The 13,909-nt window shown below is 58.7% G+C and overlaps 2 protein-coding genes across 2 annotated transcripts in view; one reads left to right on the top strand and one right to left on the bottom strand.

Annotated features, from left to right (window-relative positions):
- The window catches only part of TOP6BL (TOP6B like initiator of meiotic double strand breaks), a 133,144-nt gene that overhangs the window by 17,609 nt on the left and 101,626 nt on the right, over positions 1 to 13,909 (bottom strand). The gene's annotated exons all lie outside the window — the stretch shown is intronic.
- PPP2R5B (protein phosphatase 2 regulatory subunit B'beta) lies at positions 1,788 to 13,628 on the top strand. The gene is made up of 13 exons (XM_090055074.1): positions 1,788 to 3,628; positions 4,662 to 4,858; positions 4,952 to 5,053; positions 5,484 to 5,576; positions 5,702 to 5,832; positions 6,819 to 6,878; positions 7,977 to 8,085; positions 8,924 to 8,977; positions 9,065 to 9,115; positions 9,319 to 9,438; positions 10,158 to 10,285; positions 11,488 to 11,589; positions 12,198 to 13,628. Exons 1-13 carry the CDS (start codon positions 3,430 to 3,432, stop codon positions 12,331 to 12,333), a joined length of 1,482 nt encoding a protein of 493 aa, XP_089911200.1. The 5' UTR covers positions 1,788 to 3,429; the 3' UTR covers positions 12,334 to 13,628.

Genomic DNA, 13,909 nt, shown 5'->3' with positions numbered 1-13,909 from the left:
CTGATGCGTGAGATAGGTCCCACGGCCAGAACAGAGCCCCAGCTGTCCTGGGGGGCAATAACATAGGCGAGGGCTTCAGGGACAGCTGTCGGAGTACTCTCCAGCCCGCAGATGGGCGTCTGTGCTCCCCTGCACCAGATCCAGGCCACTGTCTGCCTCAGCCCCCCTGACCCACCCAGGCATGATGCTCCTTCGCGCCCTGCCTTACAGCCAGGGAGACACCGGGGAGGCGGGATCGGGGTGGGGGGTTGGAGGTTTTTCTTTAATGCAGTGGCTTGATTTGCAAAAGGCAGCAGTAGATGGTGCAGGGAAATCTCCAAGCTGCCACATTTCCACCCCAGAACCAGTCGCATCCTGGAGCCGGCTCCTCGCTCCCAGCTTGGAGGAGCAGGGGTTATGCTGGTTTTCTCCACGAGGGGGCGCCAGTGCCCAGCCCCTGCCATCGGGGGGAGCTTCATACCAGGTTCTTCCACGAGGGGCCACAAGCTGGGGGGGTCCTGGGACTAGGAGATCCGGGGGGGGGACGGGGGTTCCAGGGCAGGGGGTGGGAGCTGCAGAAGCAGGGGGCTGCAAAGCTTGGGGCATGTAGGGGTACAGGAAGGGGGCACTGGGGCAGGCAGTGAGGGGTACTGGGGTCCCAGGGGCGGCGGGGGTGTGGAGTTGCAAAGGGTAAAACGGGAGGAGGGCCAGTTCTGGCGCTGTGCCTTTAAGAGCAAGGCTGGGAGATGGGGTAAATGAGGGGAGGTATGATGAGTTGTGTCCAGTCTCAGCCTCCTCCCAGCCTACGCTGACTTCGCACTCACATGCCATCCCACACACAGCTAGTCGCGCACACGCAGATACGCACGGCACCATCCCACGCGTGCACGCGTACACCCCCCCGATGTGACCTCTCCCACAGCTGCAACATGACATGCAGGGTTCCTTCATCACACGCCCACAGGTCTGGCTGCACTCGCAATACTGTGACATCGTGTACAACCGTTTCATCACATGCACGTGCACAACTGGGTGGTGTGTGCGTGCATGGGCATGCATTGGAACGTAAGTGTAATGTGCGTGTGTGTGCATGTGTGAAGTCACAGCTGCATGTGTGAAGTCACACATGTGCATGCACACATGTAAGATATTTCAGCAGGTCCTTACGCGTGTGTGGGTGTGTGTCTGGGTGCGTGTGAAGACACAGTTGTACATGCATGCACACCTGCGTGAGATGTTTCAGTGGGCCTTTGTGTGTGTGCGTGCATGTGCATGCAAGGGGCCGTCCTTACGTATGACGTCACATGCGTGCCCATGCATGTACACACATGCAGTTGATCTGCACGTGGTGCCTATGTCCGTGCAACACGTGTGCCTGGTGTCGAGTTGCGAGCCACACGCACCTCCCTCCCCTCCACCTGGAGCGAGCGGCCTCTTTAAGTTCCCCCTACCTCAGGCTCTGGGGGCGGGGCTAGGCGAGGTCACCCAAGGAGAAGCCGCACGCCGCGCCCTGATTGGCTGGATCGGCTGTCACTCACCCCTCCGCCTACAAAGCCCAGGCGCCCATGGGGCCGGGGGGGGGCGTTAACCCTTGGATGCCCTCAGCCCCCGCCCTCACCTTTGCACGAGTGCCGGCTCCAAAAAAAAAAATAAATAAATAAAAATGAATGCTCCCTGCCCCTTTAAATCCGGGCCGGGCCCTTTCCCCGCTCGCAGCCAATAGGCGCGGGGGCGGGTGACCTCATCCTCCCCGCACTGACGCACGTGCTCACGTGGGCTCCCGGCAGGGGCGGGGCTGGTGACGTCACGGCCGAGCTCGCGCCCCGGGCCCGGCTGCAGCTGCGAGGGCTGCTTCCCCTGCAGGCCCCGGCCCGGCCCGGCAGCCGCGGGGGGGCGGCTGGCAGGGGTCTCCGGGGGTAGCGAAGCCCCGAGGGGCAGTTTGCAAAGCCCGGGGGGCCTCGGATCTCCTCGCCGTGGGGCGGGGGTTGCACTGCATCGCGTCGCTTGCCTCGCGGCTGCGGGGCTTTGCAAAGCGGAGGGAGGATTCCGGGGGGGGGCGTATTGCATCCTTTGCATTGGCTCGAGGGGAGTTTGCAAAGCTCAGGTCTCCTTGCAAGCGGGGTGCATTGCATTGCGGCGTGGGGTGCAAAGGAAAAGGAGGGGCTTGCAAAGTGTGGGTGCATCGTACCTCCTGGCGTTGGGGAGGCATAAAGCAAGGGGGTGCATTGCATTGCGGCAGGGGGGGTGTAAAGCAAGGGGGTGCACTGTGTTGCTTGCATTGGGGGGGTTGCAAAGCCTGGGTGCATTGTGTCTCTTTGCATTGCTGCGGGGTGGCGGTTGGATAGGGGGGTGCGTTGTATCACTTACCTGGAGCGGGGGAGAAGCATAATTGCATCTGTGGTGGGGGAAATTCAGAGGGGAATTTGCAAAGTGGGGGCTGTTGTGGCTTGTTACACGGGGCTGTAGACTGGGGGTGCCACTTGCAAAGCCTGGTTGCATTGCATTGGTGGGGGGGGTTGTAAAGTGGGCACTGCATTGCATCACTTTGCCTTTGAATAAGGGGGTTGCAAAGCAAAGGGGACTGGGTGGGGGTGCACAGTTGTGCACAGAGTAAAGTGCAGGAGTGTGCAAAGCCTAGTTGTATTTGCAGTGGGGGGGGGCTTGCAAAGCAAGGGGGCTGTTTGGAGAGGCAGGGGGGCTGCGTTGCATCGTTTGCATTGGTTGGGGGTTGTTTGCAAAGCCTGGTTGTATTGCATCTCCTTGCATTGGTGCTCCGGGGCTTTGCGAAGCAAGAGGAGGTAGCTTTTGGGGGGCTTGCATTGCCTGGGCTTGGGGCACAGGGGATTGCAAGGCCAAAGGCGGAGTGGGGGAGAGCAGTTATTGCAAGGCCCCTACCAGGCATCCCTGAGAACTTGGTGATCTCCTTAGCCCTCGGGGGAGGGGGGGGTCAAGGCTTCCCCTGAGTTTGCAAAGCCAGTGGTGGGGGCTGGGACAGCCAGGACCCCCCCCAGGATACTCCTTCCCTGGGCCTCTGTGTGCAGGGGATAGCTGGGACCCTGTCCAGAACTGTGGGGGGCTGAGGATCAGGGGGCAGGGGCAATGTGCAGAGGATCCAGGCATCCGAGCTAGCCTCCTCCTCCTTGGAGACTTGGACCAAGGGGGTGACTGCAGGCTGGCAGCTGGTGCTGGGGTGGAACTGAGCCCTTAAAGGACCCAGAAGCAGCTGAATCTGGGGTGAAACTGAACCCTGAAAGGACTCGGAAGCGGCTGATGCTGGGATAGAACTAAAGCTGTGAGGAACTTGGAGGCAGCTGATTCTGGAGTGGAAACCAGCTTCTTAAAGGACCCAGAGGCGGCTGATTCTGGGGTGGAACGTGACACCTTGACCATGGCCGGGCTGGAAGCCCCCTGACTTCCCAGCATCATCTTTGCTCGTCACGGATCTTAGCCATGGAGATGAAGCTGACCCCAGCGGGGACCCCCCCGAGCCCCCCATCGCCGGGGCTCTCGCCGGTGCCGCCCCCGGAGAAAGTGGATGGGTTCTCGCGCCGGTCACTGCGCCGGACCCGGCCCCGGCGCTCCCACAGTTCCTCCCAGTTCCGCTACCAGAGCTCCCAGCAGGAGCTCACACCCCTGCCCCTGCTCAAGGGTGAGTGCCAGACCCCTGGGTTCCCTCCCGGGGTGGAGTGGTGGATGGGGAGGGGGTCAAGGATGCATGGGTTCCTTCCCAGCTTTTGGGGGTGGGAGCACAGGGTGCTGGGAGCCTGGATGCTTGGCTTCCCTTCTCTGCCCTCCTGCTCCAGCCTCCATGGCTGTTGAAGGCTCCCTGCCTCAGTTTCCTCTCTTCTCCAAGGTCTGTTTACTGTAGGGTCTTTTATTGCAGCTGTGTTTGTTTGTGAGAGGTCCCTGGGTCTCACTGACTCAGTCCCCAGGCTCATGGGGCATGGGCTGAGCTGGCCAGGTCTCAGCCCCGTCCTGTTCCAGGGACCACGGAGGTGGGCCAGGCCTGGGAGCTCCTGGGGGTTGTGGGGAGACTCCTGTTAATGAGCCTTGTCATTGGGACCAGGAGGGTTGCCCTGGCGCCTAACAGAGAAAGGACCCAGGCGTCCAGGCTCCCAACCCCCACCTCCCCCGCCCCAGCCCCAGCCCATTAACTCCTCTCTGCCCCCCCCACTCCCGGAGATCTGTCTGGCTCTAAGTGCCTGGTGGAGCTAGCAGCCAAATTAGTACTTAGTGTTTCCCCAGGGAGAAGGAAGCCTCCCAGCAGCCTTTGGGGCAGGGGGCTGCAGGTGGGAGTGAGGGGCTCTGGGGGGGCAGGGGCTGCGAGTCGGGAGTGAGGGGCACCAGCAGGGCTGGGGGATGAGGGGTTGCAGCCTGGCCTCCCGCTCCCTGGCACCAGAAGCTGGGGAGGGGGATCCCTGGGGCTTTCCCTGTCTGTAGCTGGGGGAGGGGGGCAGATTTTCCCCGCCTCGTCACCTCAAGTCCTGGTTGCCACAAGGAGTCTCAGCCCTGACAACAGGCCCCCCAGGGGGGTCTTGGCACCTGCTCCCCTCCCTGAGGACAGCACCACTGCGGGCACATGGCTGGTGCCCCTCACTCCTGACCTGCAGGCCCCTGCCAGTGCCCCTCACTCCCAACCCTTAGCCCCGGGCTTGCCCCTCACTCCCCCGTGCCCCCCACAGACGTGGCGGTGTCGGAGCTGCACGAGCTGCTGGGTCGCAAGCTGCAGCAGTGCTGCGTCCTCTTTGACTTCCTGGACCCCGTGGCCGACTTGAAGGGCAAGGAGGTGAAGCGGGCAGCGCTGGCTGAGCTGGTGGAGTGTGTGGCCACGGCCCGCGGCCTCCTCATCGAGCCCACCTACCCCGAGGCCGTGCGCATGGTGAGTCCCGGGGAGCCCTGGGAGAGCGGGGGCTGAGGCTGCGAGCGGGGGGTGGGAGCCTGGACACCTGGGTTCACTGCCCACCCCCCCCAGATCTCAGTGAACATCTTCCGGACGCTCCCGCCCAGTGAGAACCCTGAGTTTGACCCCGAGGAGGATGAACCCAACCTGGAGCCGTCTTGGCCTCACCTCCAGGTGAGACCTGGCCCCCCTGGGGCTCAGTATTGCTCCTTTCTGATTGGCCGCAGGAGCTGGGAAGGTCTTTGGCTCCACCCACTGACAGGCTGGGAGGAGTTGTCTTTGGGCTCTGCCTACTGGAGCCAGCTTAGGGGTGGGGCAGGCTCTGGGCTCCACCCCCTTGGCCTAGCTGGGGGGGCGGAGTCAGGCTCTAGGCTCTGCCTTCTAATTGGAGCTGGGAGGAGTCATCTCTGGCTCCGCCCCCTGGGTCAGATCAGGGGTGGGGCCTCTGTCCAGTGATTCCAGGTGGGGGTGTGGCATGCTCTGACTCCACCCTGTGCTTAGGGCTGTCTGTGCCCTTTTAAAGGACCTGGGGCTAGGCTGGCTGATTTTTCCCCCCCCCCCCCCCGGGCTGGGAGGGGACAGTAACAGCCCTGTCTGCTCCCAGCTAGTGTACGAGTTCTTCCTGCGCTTTCTGGAGAGCCCCGACTTCCAGCCCTCCGTGGCCAAGCGCTACGTGGACCAGAAGTTCGTGCTGATGGTGAGTGATGCCCGCATGCCTCAGTTCTCTGCAGCCGGGGGGGGGAGTTGAGAGCAGGGGGCTGATGGCCCAGATCCCTGGGTTCCCTCGACTGAGGCTGGTTCCTATGGTGACCACCCCCCCAGCTGCTGGAGCTGTTCGACAGCGAGGACCCGCGGGAGCGTGAGTATCTCAAGACCATCCTGCACCGCGTCTACGGCAAGTTCCTGGGCCTTCGCGCCTACATCCGCAAGCAGTGCAACAACATCTTCCTGCGGTGAGTCCCACCCCTTCAGGGAGCAAGGACATCCTGGGTGGAGACTGGGCCCCTGCGTGGGAAGGCTGGGCAGGAAGTCCCGCCCCTGAGAGAGTGTGATTTTTTTTTTTTTGTTCCAGTGATGAAATCATCCTTCCCCTACCTTGCCTGGAATGATTTGGCAGGAAGTCCCATCCCTGGGAAGGTGGGACTTCCTGTATAGAGACCCTCCCCCTGGGCTGGGGGGGCTGGGCAGGAAGTCATGCCTCTAGGGAGGTATGACTTCTTGCCCTGCCCAGCCCAGGGGGACTGCTTTACCACAAAGTCCCACCACTGGGGAGTTGTCATTTCCCATTCCCCTTGGACTGGGACATGAAGTCCGGCCTCCAGGTAGCTGGACTTCCTGTGCTGAGAATCTTCCGAAAGGCTGGGCAGGAAGTCCAACCCCCTGCGGGAGCAGGACTTCCTGTTATGCCAATCCAGGCAGGAAGTGCCGTTCTTGGAAGTGGGTGTGGGATTTCCTGTGCTGATGCTTCCTAGTCCAGCCATCCCTCCTTAGTAGGAAGTTTCCTTTTGGGTTGGGGTGGAGAAGCCGTGGGACTTATTTGACTTGAGATCTCCCTCTCCTGGAGAGGTACTTCCTGTAGTGAGGTATTCAAGTCAATACTGACAGGAAGTTCCACACTTTAATGGGTGGGACTTCCTGGCAAGGGCAACCCATCTTGACAGGCAGGTCTGCCCCCCATAAAAGGGGTGGGACTTCCTGTGAAGAGAACGCCTTCTCTGGAGAGGCGGAACTTCCTGGCCTGGCAGGAAGTCCCTCCTCTAGTGGGGAGGGTCTTCCTGGGGAATGGGTAACAGTTTTACTACCACTGGGTTCATCATCCTCTATGCTGTACAGTGCTGGCAGGGCATCTACAGTAGATAATTGCCCCTGTCAGCCTGGGCAGGGTGGGGGCTGGGGCAGGAGCAAGTGTTTTCACCCTGTCCTGTCCTGTCCCCTCCAGGTTCATCTATGAAACGGAGCACTTTAATGGCGTGGCCGAGCTGCTGGAGATCCTGGGCAGGTAATGGAGGCTCGTGGGGGGTGGGGCTTGGGCACAGAATTGTTTGGGGCCTGGACAGGGGGTGGGGCTTGCGAGGAGTGACGGAGCCAAGTAAAGAGGTGGGGCACTGTGCTACAGTGTCATCTCCAGGGATCTTGGTTTCCTCTGATCTAAAAAAAAGTCCAATTTTTCATTCAAAAACCCCCCCCAAAAGACGTAACTTCAATTCCATGCTTCTTCGTGATTAAAATAAAACATCACTAATATATAGTTTCATAGTCTGTAGGGTTGGAAGGGACCTGAGCAGATCATCTAGTCCGACCCCCTGCCATGGCAGGAAAAAATACTGGCATCAAATGACCCCAGCAAGATGTTCATCTAACCTCCTCTTAAACAGCCCCAGGGTAGGAGCCTGCACCACTTCTCTTGGAAGCTGGTTCCAGACCCTAGCCGCCCTGACCGTGACGTAGCGCCTCCTGATATCTAACCTAAATCTACCCTCTGCCAGCTTGTGACCGTTATTCCTGGTCACTCCTGGCGGTGTATATATACACATATATAGATGTGTATATCATGGTGTTTCATTCTAATTGTAGAAAAATATGGAGTTTGGGGTTACTTCTTTTTTTTTACTGAAGATTGGGGATTTTTTTTTTTTTTTCATCTCTCTCTAGACTGGCAGGAAGTTGTCTCTTGGGGGTGGGACTTCCTGTGGGGGGAGGTCCCCCTCCTCCAGGATTGGGCTAGGAAGGAAGTTGGGTACCTATAGGGGTGGGACTTCCTGTGGTGAGATCTCATCCTCCTTCTCAGGGCGTGATTGGGAAGGAAATCCTGCTCCTAGTGGATGGAGGTGGGACTTCATTTGGTGTGAAAAGCACTCTACCTAGGATGGCCAGGCAGGAAGTCCTGGCCCTGGAAAGGGGATTTCCCCATAGCAACTGTTTATTTTAGGGGCAACCTGGGAGAGGTGGCGCTTGCACCAGAAAAGCTTGGTAAAGGGGCAGGGCATGCGTTTTGCCAGCCCTGGCAGACAGAGACACCACCCCCTTGCCTGCTGCCCCCCGTCCATCCCTCCCTCCCTGGGGGTGACCCTATCTGTTTGTCCATCCATCCCGGCAGCATCATCAATGGCTTCGCGCTGCCCCTGAAGGCCGAGCACAAGCAGTTCCTGGTTCGGGTCCTGATTCCTCTGCACTCCGTCAAGGCACTGTCAGTCTTCCACGCCCAGGTACTGCTGCGGGGGTGGGGGCCTGTCCCTCCTCCGGGGCTCAGTCTGGGGTCTCTCTTGCCTTGTGGCAGGTGGCACGGGGTTCAGGGGGTGGGGCACACAGGAAAGAAAAGGACCCAGGTGTCTGAGCTCCCCCAAGCCCCTACTCCCCTCCATGAGCTGCGAGATAACCCAGGCTACCAGCCCCCTCTTCCCTGGATTTCTGTGGGAGGGGGTTCTGACCAAGCCCCCCCACCCCCCCCCCCATCTATGTGGAGTTGTAGTTGTTGAGGGTGGGGTGGGGAAAAAGCCTGTTTTGAGGAAGAGAGCAACTGGGGGAGAGACCTGTTTTGGGGGACAGCTGTGGGGGGAGGCGGTAACTGTTTGTTGGGGCAGGGCCTGGTTTGGGGGGGACCGTCTTGAAGGGGGGGCTCTTTTTGGAGGCATCGTGGGGGGGGGACTTCTGGAGGGGCAACTTGTTGGGGACCAAGGGGTCTGCCTTGGTGGGGGGCAGTTATGGGTGGCAGAACCTTTTGGGGGGCTCTTTTGGGAAGGTAATTGAGGAGATGGGGCCTGTTTGGGGGCAGTTGTGGGGGGTGTTGGGCTATATCAGGAGTGGTGTCAGACCTATGGGGGCAGAGGGCTGCTCGGGGGGGTACAGGTCTAGCTCAGTGGGCAGTTGTTGGGGGGGCTCTTGGGGGAACATGGGTCTGTCTTGGGGGACTGGTGTGAGAGTCTGTTTGGGGGGGGCAAGGGCTTTTGGGGAGCAGTTGCTGGAAGGGACTGGTTCAAGTCTTTTCTGGGGGCAGGGGCTGTTTTCAGTGGGTTTTCACCTGCTCTCTGCTTCCCCCTCCCCCAGCTGGCTTACTGTGTGGTGCAGTTTTTGGAGAAAGATGCCACCCTCACAGAGCATGTAAGTGTCCCATGGGGTGGGGAGGGGGCTGCGGGGCCTTGGGATTGGCAGACCACCTTGGTCTCTAACCCTGGCTCTGTTACCCAGGTGATTCGGGGACTGCTGAAATACTGGCCAAAGACCTGCACCCAGAAAGAGGTTTGGGGAGGGGACTGAGGGAGGTCTTTGGGGAGGGATTGAGCTGGGCCGGGGTTATCCGTACTCATTAAGGGGTGAGAAAATAGGGTTGCAGCCAGGTTGGGGTGAAGGGGATGGATAAGTGGCTGGGGGGAGGTTATAGGATGGAAGGGGAGTGGACTGGGGTATTTGGCCTTCCACCTTACAGGCCACTCCCCCCCCAGGTGATGTTTCTGGGGGAGATTGAGGAGATCCTGGATGTCATTGAGCCCTCGCAGTTCGTCAAAGTGCAGCAGCCGCTCTTCAAGCAGGTTGCCCAATGCATCGCCAGCCCCCACTTCCAGGTAGGGGGGGGCAGGGCCTGCTTGGTTTCCACCCATAAGGGGAGAGGGGTTTGAGGGAGTGCAGGGTGGCTAGCTGATGACTTTGTCCTAAAGCCCTCCCTCTCTTGCAGAGGGAGGGACCTATTTTCAGGGATAGGCTCCACCCCTCAAGGTGGGGGGGTGGAGCACAGCAGGGGGAGTGGCCTATTCTAGGGGTAGGTTCCACACTCTGAAGACTTGAGGTGGGGCCCAGTGTAGGGGGAGGGGCCTATTTTAGGGGTAAGCTCTACCCCAAAGTCTGGGGGCAGGGCCTAGGATGGGAGGAGAGTCCTAATCAAGGGGGCAGGCTCTACACATTAAGCCTGGGGGAGGGGCCTATTTTAGAAGCAGCCTTCACTTCTCAAGCCCAGGGGCAGGGCTTTTAGTAGGGGCAGCCCCTCCAGGTAGTGGCCTGGCTATCTGATGCCCTGCCCACCATAGGTGGGGGATGGGCTCTGGGAATGTGAGGATGGGGGCGTGTCTGCCTGGTGCCTGCCTCCTGGAACTGAGGGGCAGGCCTTTAGGTAGCTCTAGGCATGGGGTAGCTGTTGCTCCACCCAACCAGTTCCAGGCTGGGACTTCCAGGCAGGGAAACTTAGAGCTTTGGGAAATAGGGGAGGTGACAAACTCAGCCTTGCCTATACCTTGGGGCCTACCCAGGGGCATGGCCTTGACCCCAGCATCCCCTCTGGCATGCCTAGGTGGCGGAGCGGGCCCTGTACTTCTGGAACAACGAGTACATCCTGAGCCTCATCGAGGACAACTGCCAGGCCGTGCTGCCTGCCATCTTTGGCACCCTCTACCGCGTCTCCAAGGAACACTGGAACCAGTGAGCCAGTGGGAGGGACGGGTCTGCCTGTGGGGAGCAGGGCCTGGGAAGGATGTATCCCATGATGCTTCGCTAGGTGGTGGTGGAGGTGGGGAGGCAACTTGTTCATCCCAGAATGTTGTGTGGGGGAGAGTATGGAAGTCTTGCCTATCCCACAGTGCTTGCAGGGGTGGGAAGAGTTTGGCATCCTATGTTTTTTGGGGGTGGGCCTGATGCGGTAATTGCATGGTGCATTGCAGGAGCAGGGGCACTGACGTATATCCCCTGATGCTTTGCAGCTCTCCAGGCAGAGGGGCCCAATCCCAGAATGTTTTGCAGAGTTTAGGGTGAGGAGGGAGGGGGGTTCATTTGGCAGTTCCCTGGTAGTCCTATGATGAATTTTGACAGGATGGAGGTTTAACTATCCCACTATGATTTGCACCCTTCTTGGGGACCCAAGTAATCCCACAATGCCTTGCAGTGAGTGAATGTGTGTGGCAGGAGAGGACTTGGCTATTCCACAGTGCTTTTCAAAGTGGAGGGTGGATGCATCTGGGGAAAGTGCCCATCCCATAATGCTTTGCAGGGGGCTGGGATGTCTATCTCACAAGGTTTTGCAGGTGGCAGTGTTCTGAGGGGAGGAATTGACTATCCCCACATGCTTGGAAGGGTACATGGAGGAATTTGGTTATCCCACAATGCATTGCAGTTAGTGGGGCTGGCCTTGGCCATCCCATAATGCTTTGCATGGGGGGGGAGTTTATCTGTGTGAGAGGACTTGGCTGTCCCAAAACACTTTGCAGCTGGGGGAGGGTGGTCAAGTGTTTTACCAACCCCCCACTACAGATGTATACACAGCCCCCTGTTGCAAAGCACTGTGGGATAACAAAGTCTTCTTGTATATACATGTACACAAACCCTGCAAAGCATTGTGGGATAGCCAAGTTTTCTTGTATATACATGCACATTCCCACAGTGCTTTGCAGGGTTGGCCAAGTCCTCCTTCCCTGCATACACAATGCTCTGGAGGGTGTGCATTCGGAGGCGGGGATCTGGCCACCCCACGATCCTTTGCTGTGGGCAGGCGGCAACTTGGCCACCTCACAATGCTTTGCAACATCTAGGCAGCCTGTCTATCCTCTTCAATGGACTGTGGGGCAAGGGGTGGGATCCACAGGGGGCAAGGGGCCCTGCCTGCCCCTCACAACTGCCCCTGTCCCCAGGACCATCGTGTCGCTGGTCTACAACGTGCTCAAAACCTTCATGGAGATGAATGGGAAACTCTTCGATGAGCTTACAGCCTCCTACAAGCTGGAGAAGCAGCAGTGAGTGCTGGCTAGGGCAGGCCCAGGGCATGCTGGGACCAAGATGGCACCCATGTCCTGTCTCCTGTGCAGCCCTGGGGTGGGGTGGGGTTTCCCTCTTGGTCTAGCTGCTCCAAGGCTGGCCTCTTAGCTCCAATGCCCTGGGGCAGCCCCTGGCACCGTCTTGGTCTGGGCTGCCCTGGGGTGTGTGTACATGTTGAGGGAGGTGGTAGGGGACAGACAGACATGCCTCGCTTCCCACAGTGCATTGGCCATTTTGGAGCACCGGCCACCTCCTCCCACAATGCCTTGAAGCAGCCACAATGCCCCTCTGTTGCTGAGATCTTCCTCTTCTCCCCCAATTCCTTGGGGCTGTCATCTTGGCTTTCCTCCCCAAACTATTCCTCATTTCCTGTGATGCTCTGAGGCTGCTACATTTAGCCTGACGTCCCCTATGTTTTCCTCCCCTCCCACAATGCCTTGCGGCTGCCCTACCACCATCATGGGGGACACCAGGGTAGCTCAGGCCATCTCCCACAATGCCCTGGGCTTGTATCCCTGTTTCCCTGCCCCTGGGGCTCCATGGGCTGCGTTTTTGGTGCTCCCCTGACCCCCGGCCCTGTCCACAGGGAGCTGAAGAAGGAGAAGGAGCGCCAAGAGCTGTGGCGGCAGCTGGATGAGCTGCGTCTCCGGCGGCTGCGGGGCCTGGAGGAGGCGCAAATGAACCGGCTCAACCTCCAGCACGGCCGTGGTCCCAAGACATAGACCCCCAGCCCCCCTATCTCCCCTGGGGCACTTATTGCCCCCCTAGAAGGGGCTGCGAGGGGGAAAGGGAAATGCCTGGTGATGGGGGGGGGGGCAGGGCCCTCCTCCTTTTTGCATCTCAACTGCCCCTCCCCCACATCCAGCTTCCCCCCCCACTATGTTGCACTGCACTGTACCCCCACCAGGGGGCACTATCCCTATTCCCCCCTGCATAAGAATGCTTTTCCCCACGGGGGGGGGGGGGCCGGGGGGGGCTGCTCAGCTGGGGTCCCTAGTGGGGGCATGGTGGTCCCCAGATATTGAGTGCTTTGGGAGGGTACTGTTTCTGCCCCCAACTGCACCCTAAAATATAGCTCCTGCTCCTTTTAAATAGCTGCTCACTTACTTTGCTGTTGAATGATTTATTCCACCCCACTATAGATGGTAGATTCCACTCTCCCTTGTGCCCTGACCCCCCTCCTCCCTGGACTGTGACTGATCTACCACCTTTGGGAAGAAGGGGGCAGGTGCAGGTAGATTCCACCACTGAAGCTGGCTGGGCTGGATGGTACCGTTGGTGGGGGGGGGGGTGTTATTTGCATAGCTGGACCTAAAAAGGAGGGTTGAACTATTTGACAAGGGAGGGGGGGTTGAGTGGGTTGTACCACTTGAGACAGGAAGGAAGGGGAGATAAATCAGTTCAGGGATGGGGGTAGTTACCCTGACTGCACCAAGTGTGGGCAGTAGACTAGACTACCAAGTGTGCGGGAGAAGATTGGACTTTACCATTTTTCTTCTGGGAAAGGGGATCATACCATTCAGAAAGGGGATGCAGCTGTTGATACTTACCCCCCCAGGGGGTGGGGAAGGAATAACCTGAATGGATTATACCACCTGTGCCCAGAAGGGGTGCTGCTTGGACTGTACCACTCCAAGAGTGGGCTGTACCATTTCATGGGTGGGGGGGGTGGTCTTAAAACACCCTTTCCCTGCTGCTTTTTCACATATCCAAGGTCTTAATTTGGGGGGGTGGGGTTCCTGGGGGCCTTAGGCCTGATACCCTCCACCTACCTCCCTGCTCCTAAATCACTACGGCTTCTTTTTTTTTTTTTTTCTTTTTCAGAGGTGTATTTTTCTTTAAGAGAAAAAAATACCTCCTATTTTTATTGGTGGGGGAAGTGGGATCTTCATTTAGTGGTAGCCACACCACATCCCCTGCCGGTCACCGTAGTAACAGGGGTGCACCAGGGTTGTCGTAGATACTGGGCCGGCATAGTTACTGTGAGATGCAGTGGGGGCGGGGGGGGGCTTTTTTGGGGGAAGAGTTAAAATAATAAATATATAAATATTATATATATTTAAGGCGAGTTGGGTTCACGTGTCCCTGTCTTCGCCCTGCACCTCTCCTTGATCTTTTTTTTTTCTTTTTTTTTTTTTTTTGGTTGCTGTATTCAATAAAGAGATACTTTCATGTCAGCCAGGAGCCTGGGCTGTGTTTGTAAAGAGCAGGATACCTGGGTTGGCTTCAGCTCTGGGGGTTGGGCAGTTGCCTGGGTCCTATCCGGGGCTGCAAGCCCAGATGCCTGCGTTCACTCCA

The sequence above is a fragment of the Crocodylus siamensis genome, chromosome 6 (assembly GCF_052110815.1).
Source record: "Crocodylus siamensis isolate JL-2025a chromosome 6, ASM5211081v1, whole genome shotgun sequence".
NCBI lineage: Eukaryota > Metazoa > Chordata > Crocodylia > Crocodylidae > Crocodylus > Crocodylus siamensis.
Note: the sequence above shows the minus strand (reverse complement) of the source record. Positions and strands in the feature narration are given on the sequence as shown.

Coding starts and splice junctions, on each gene's coding strand:
- PPP2R5B (XM_090055074.1), top strand. CDS start 3,430: ATGGAGATGAAGCTGACCCCAGCGGGGACCCCCCCGAGCCCCCCATCG. Junction 5,577..5,701: donor ACCAGAAGTTCGTGCTGATG/GTGAGTGATGCC, acceptor CCACCCCCCCAG/CTGCTGGAGCTGTTCGACAG. Junction 8,086..8,923: donor TGTCAGTCTTCCACGCCCAG/GTACTGCTGCGG, acceptor CCCCTCCCCCAG/CTGGCTTACTGTGTGGTGCA.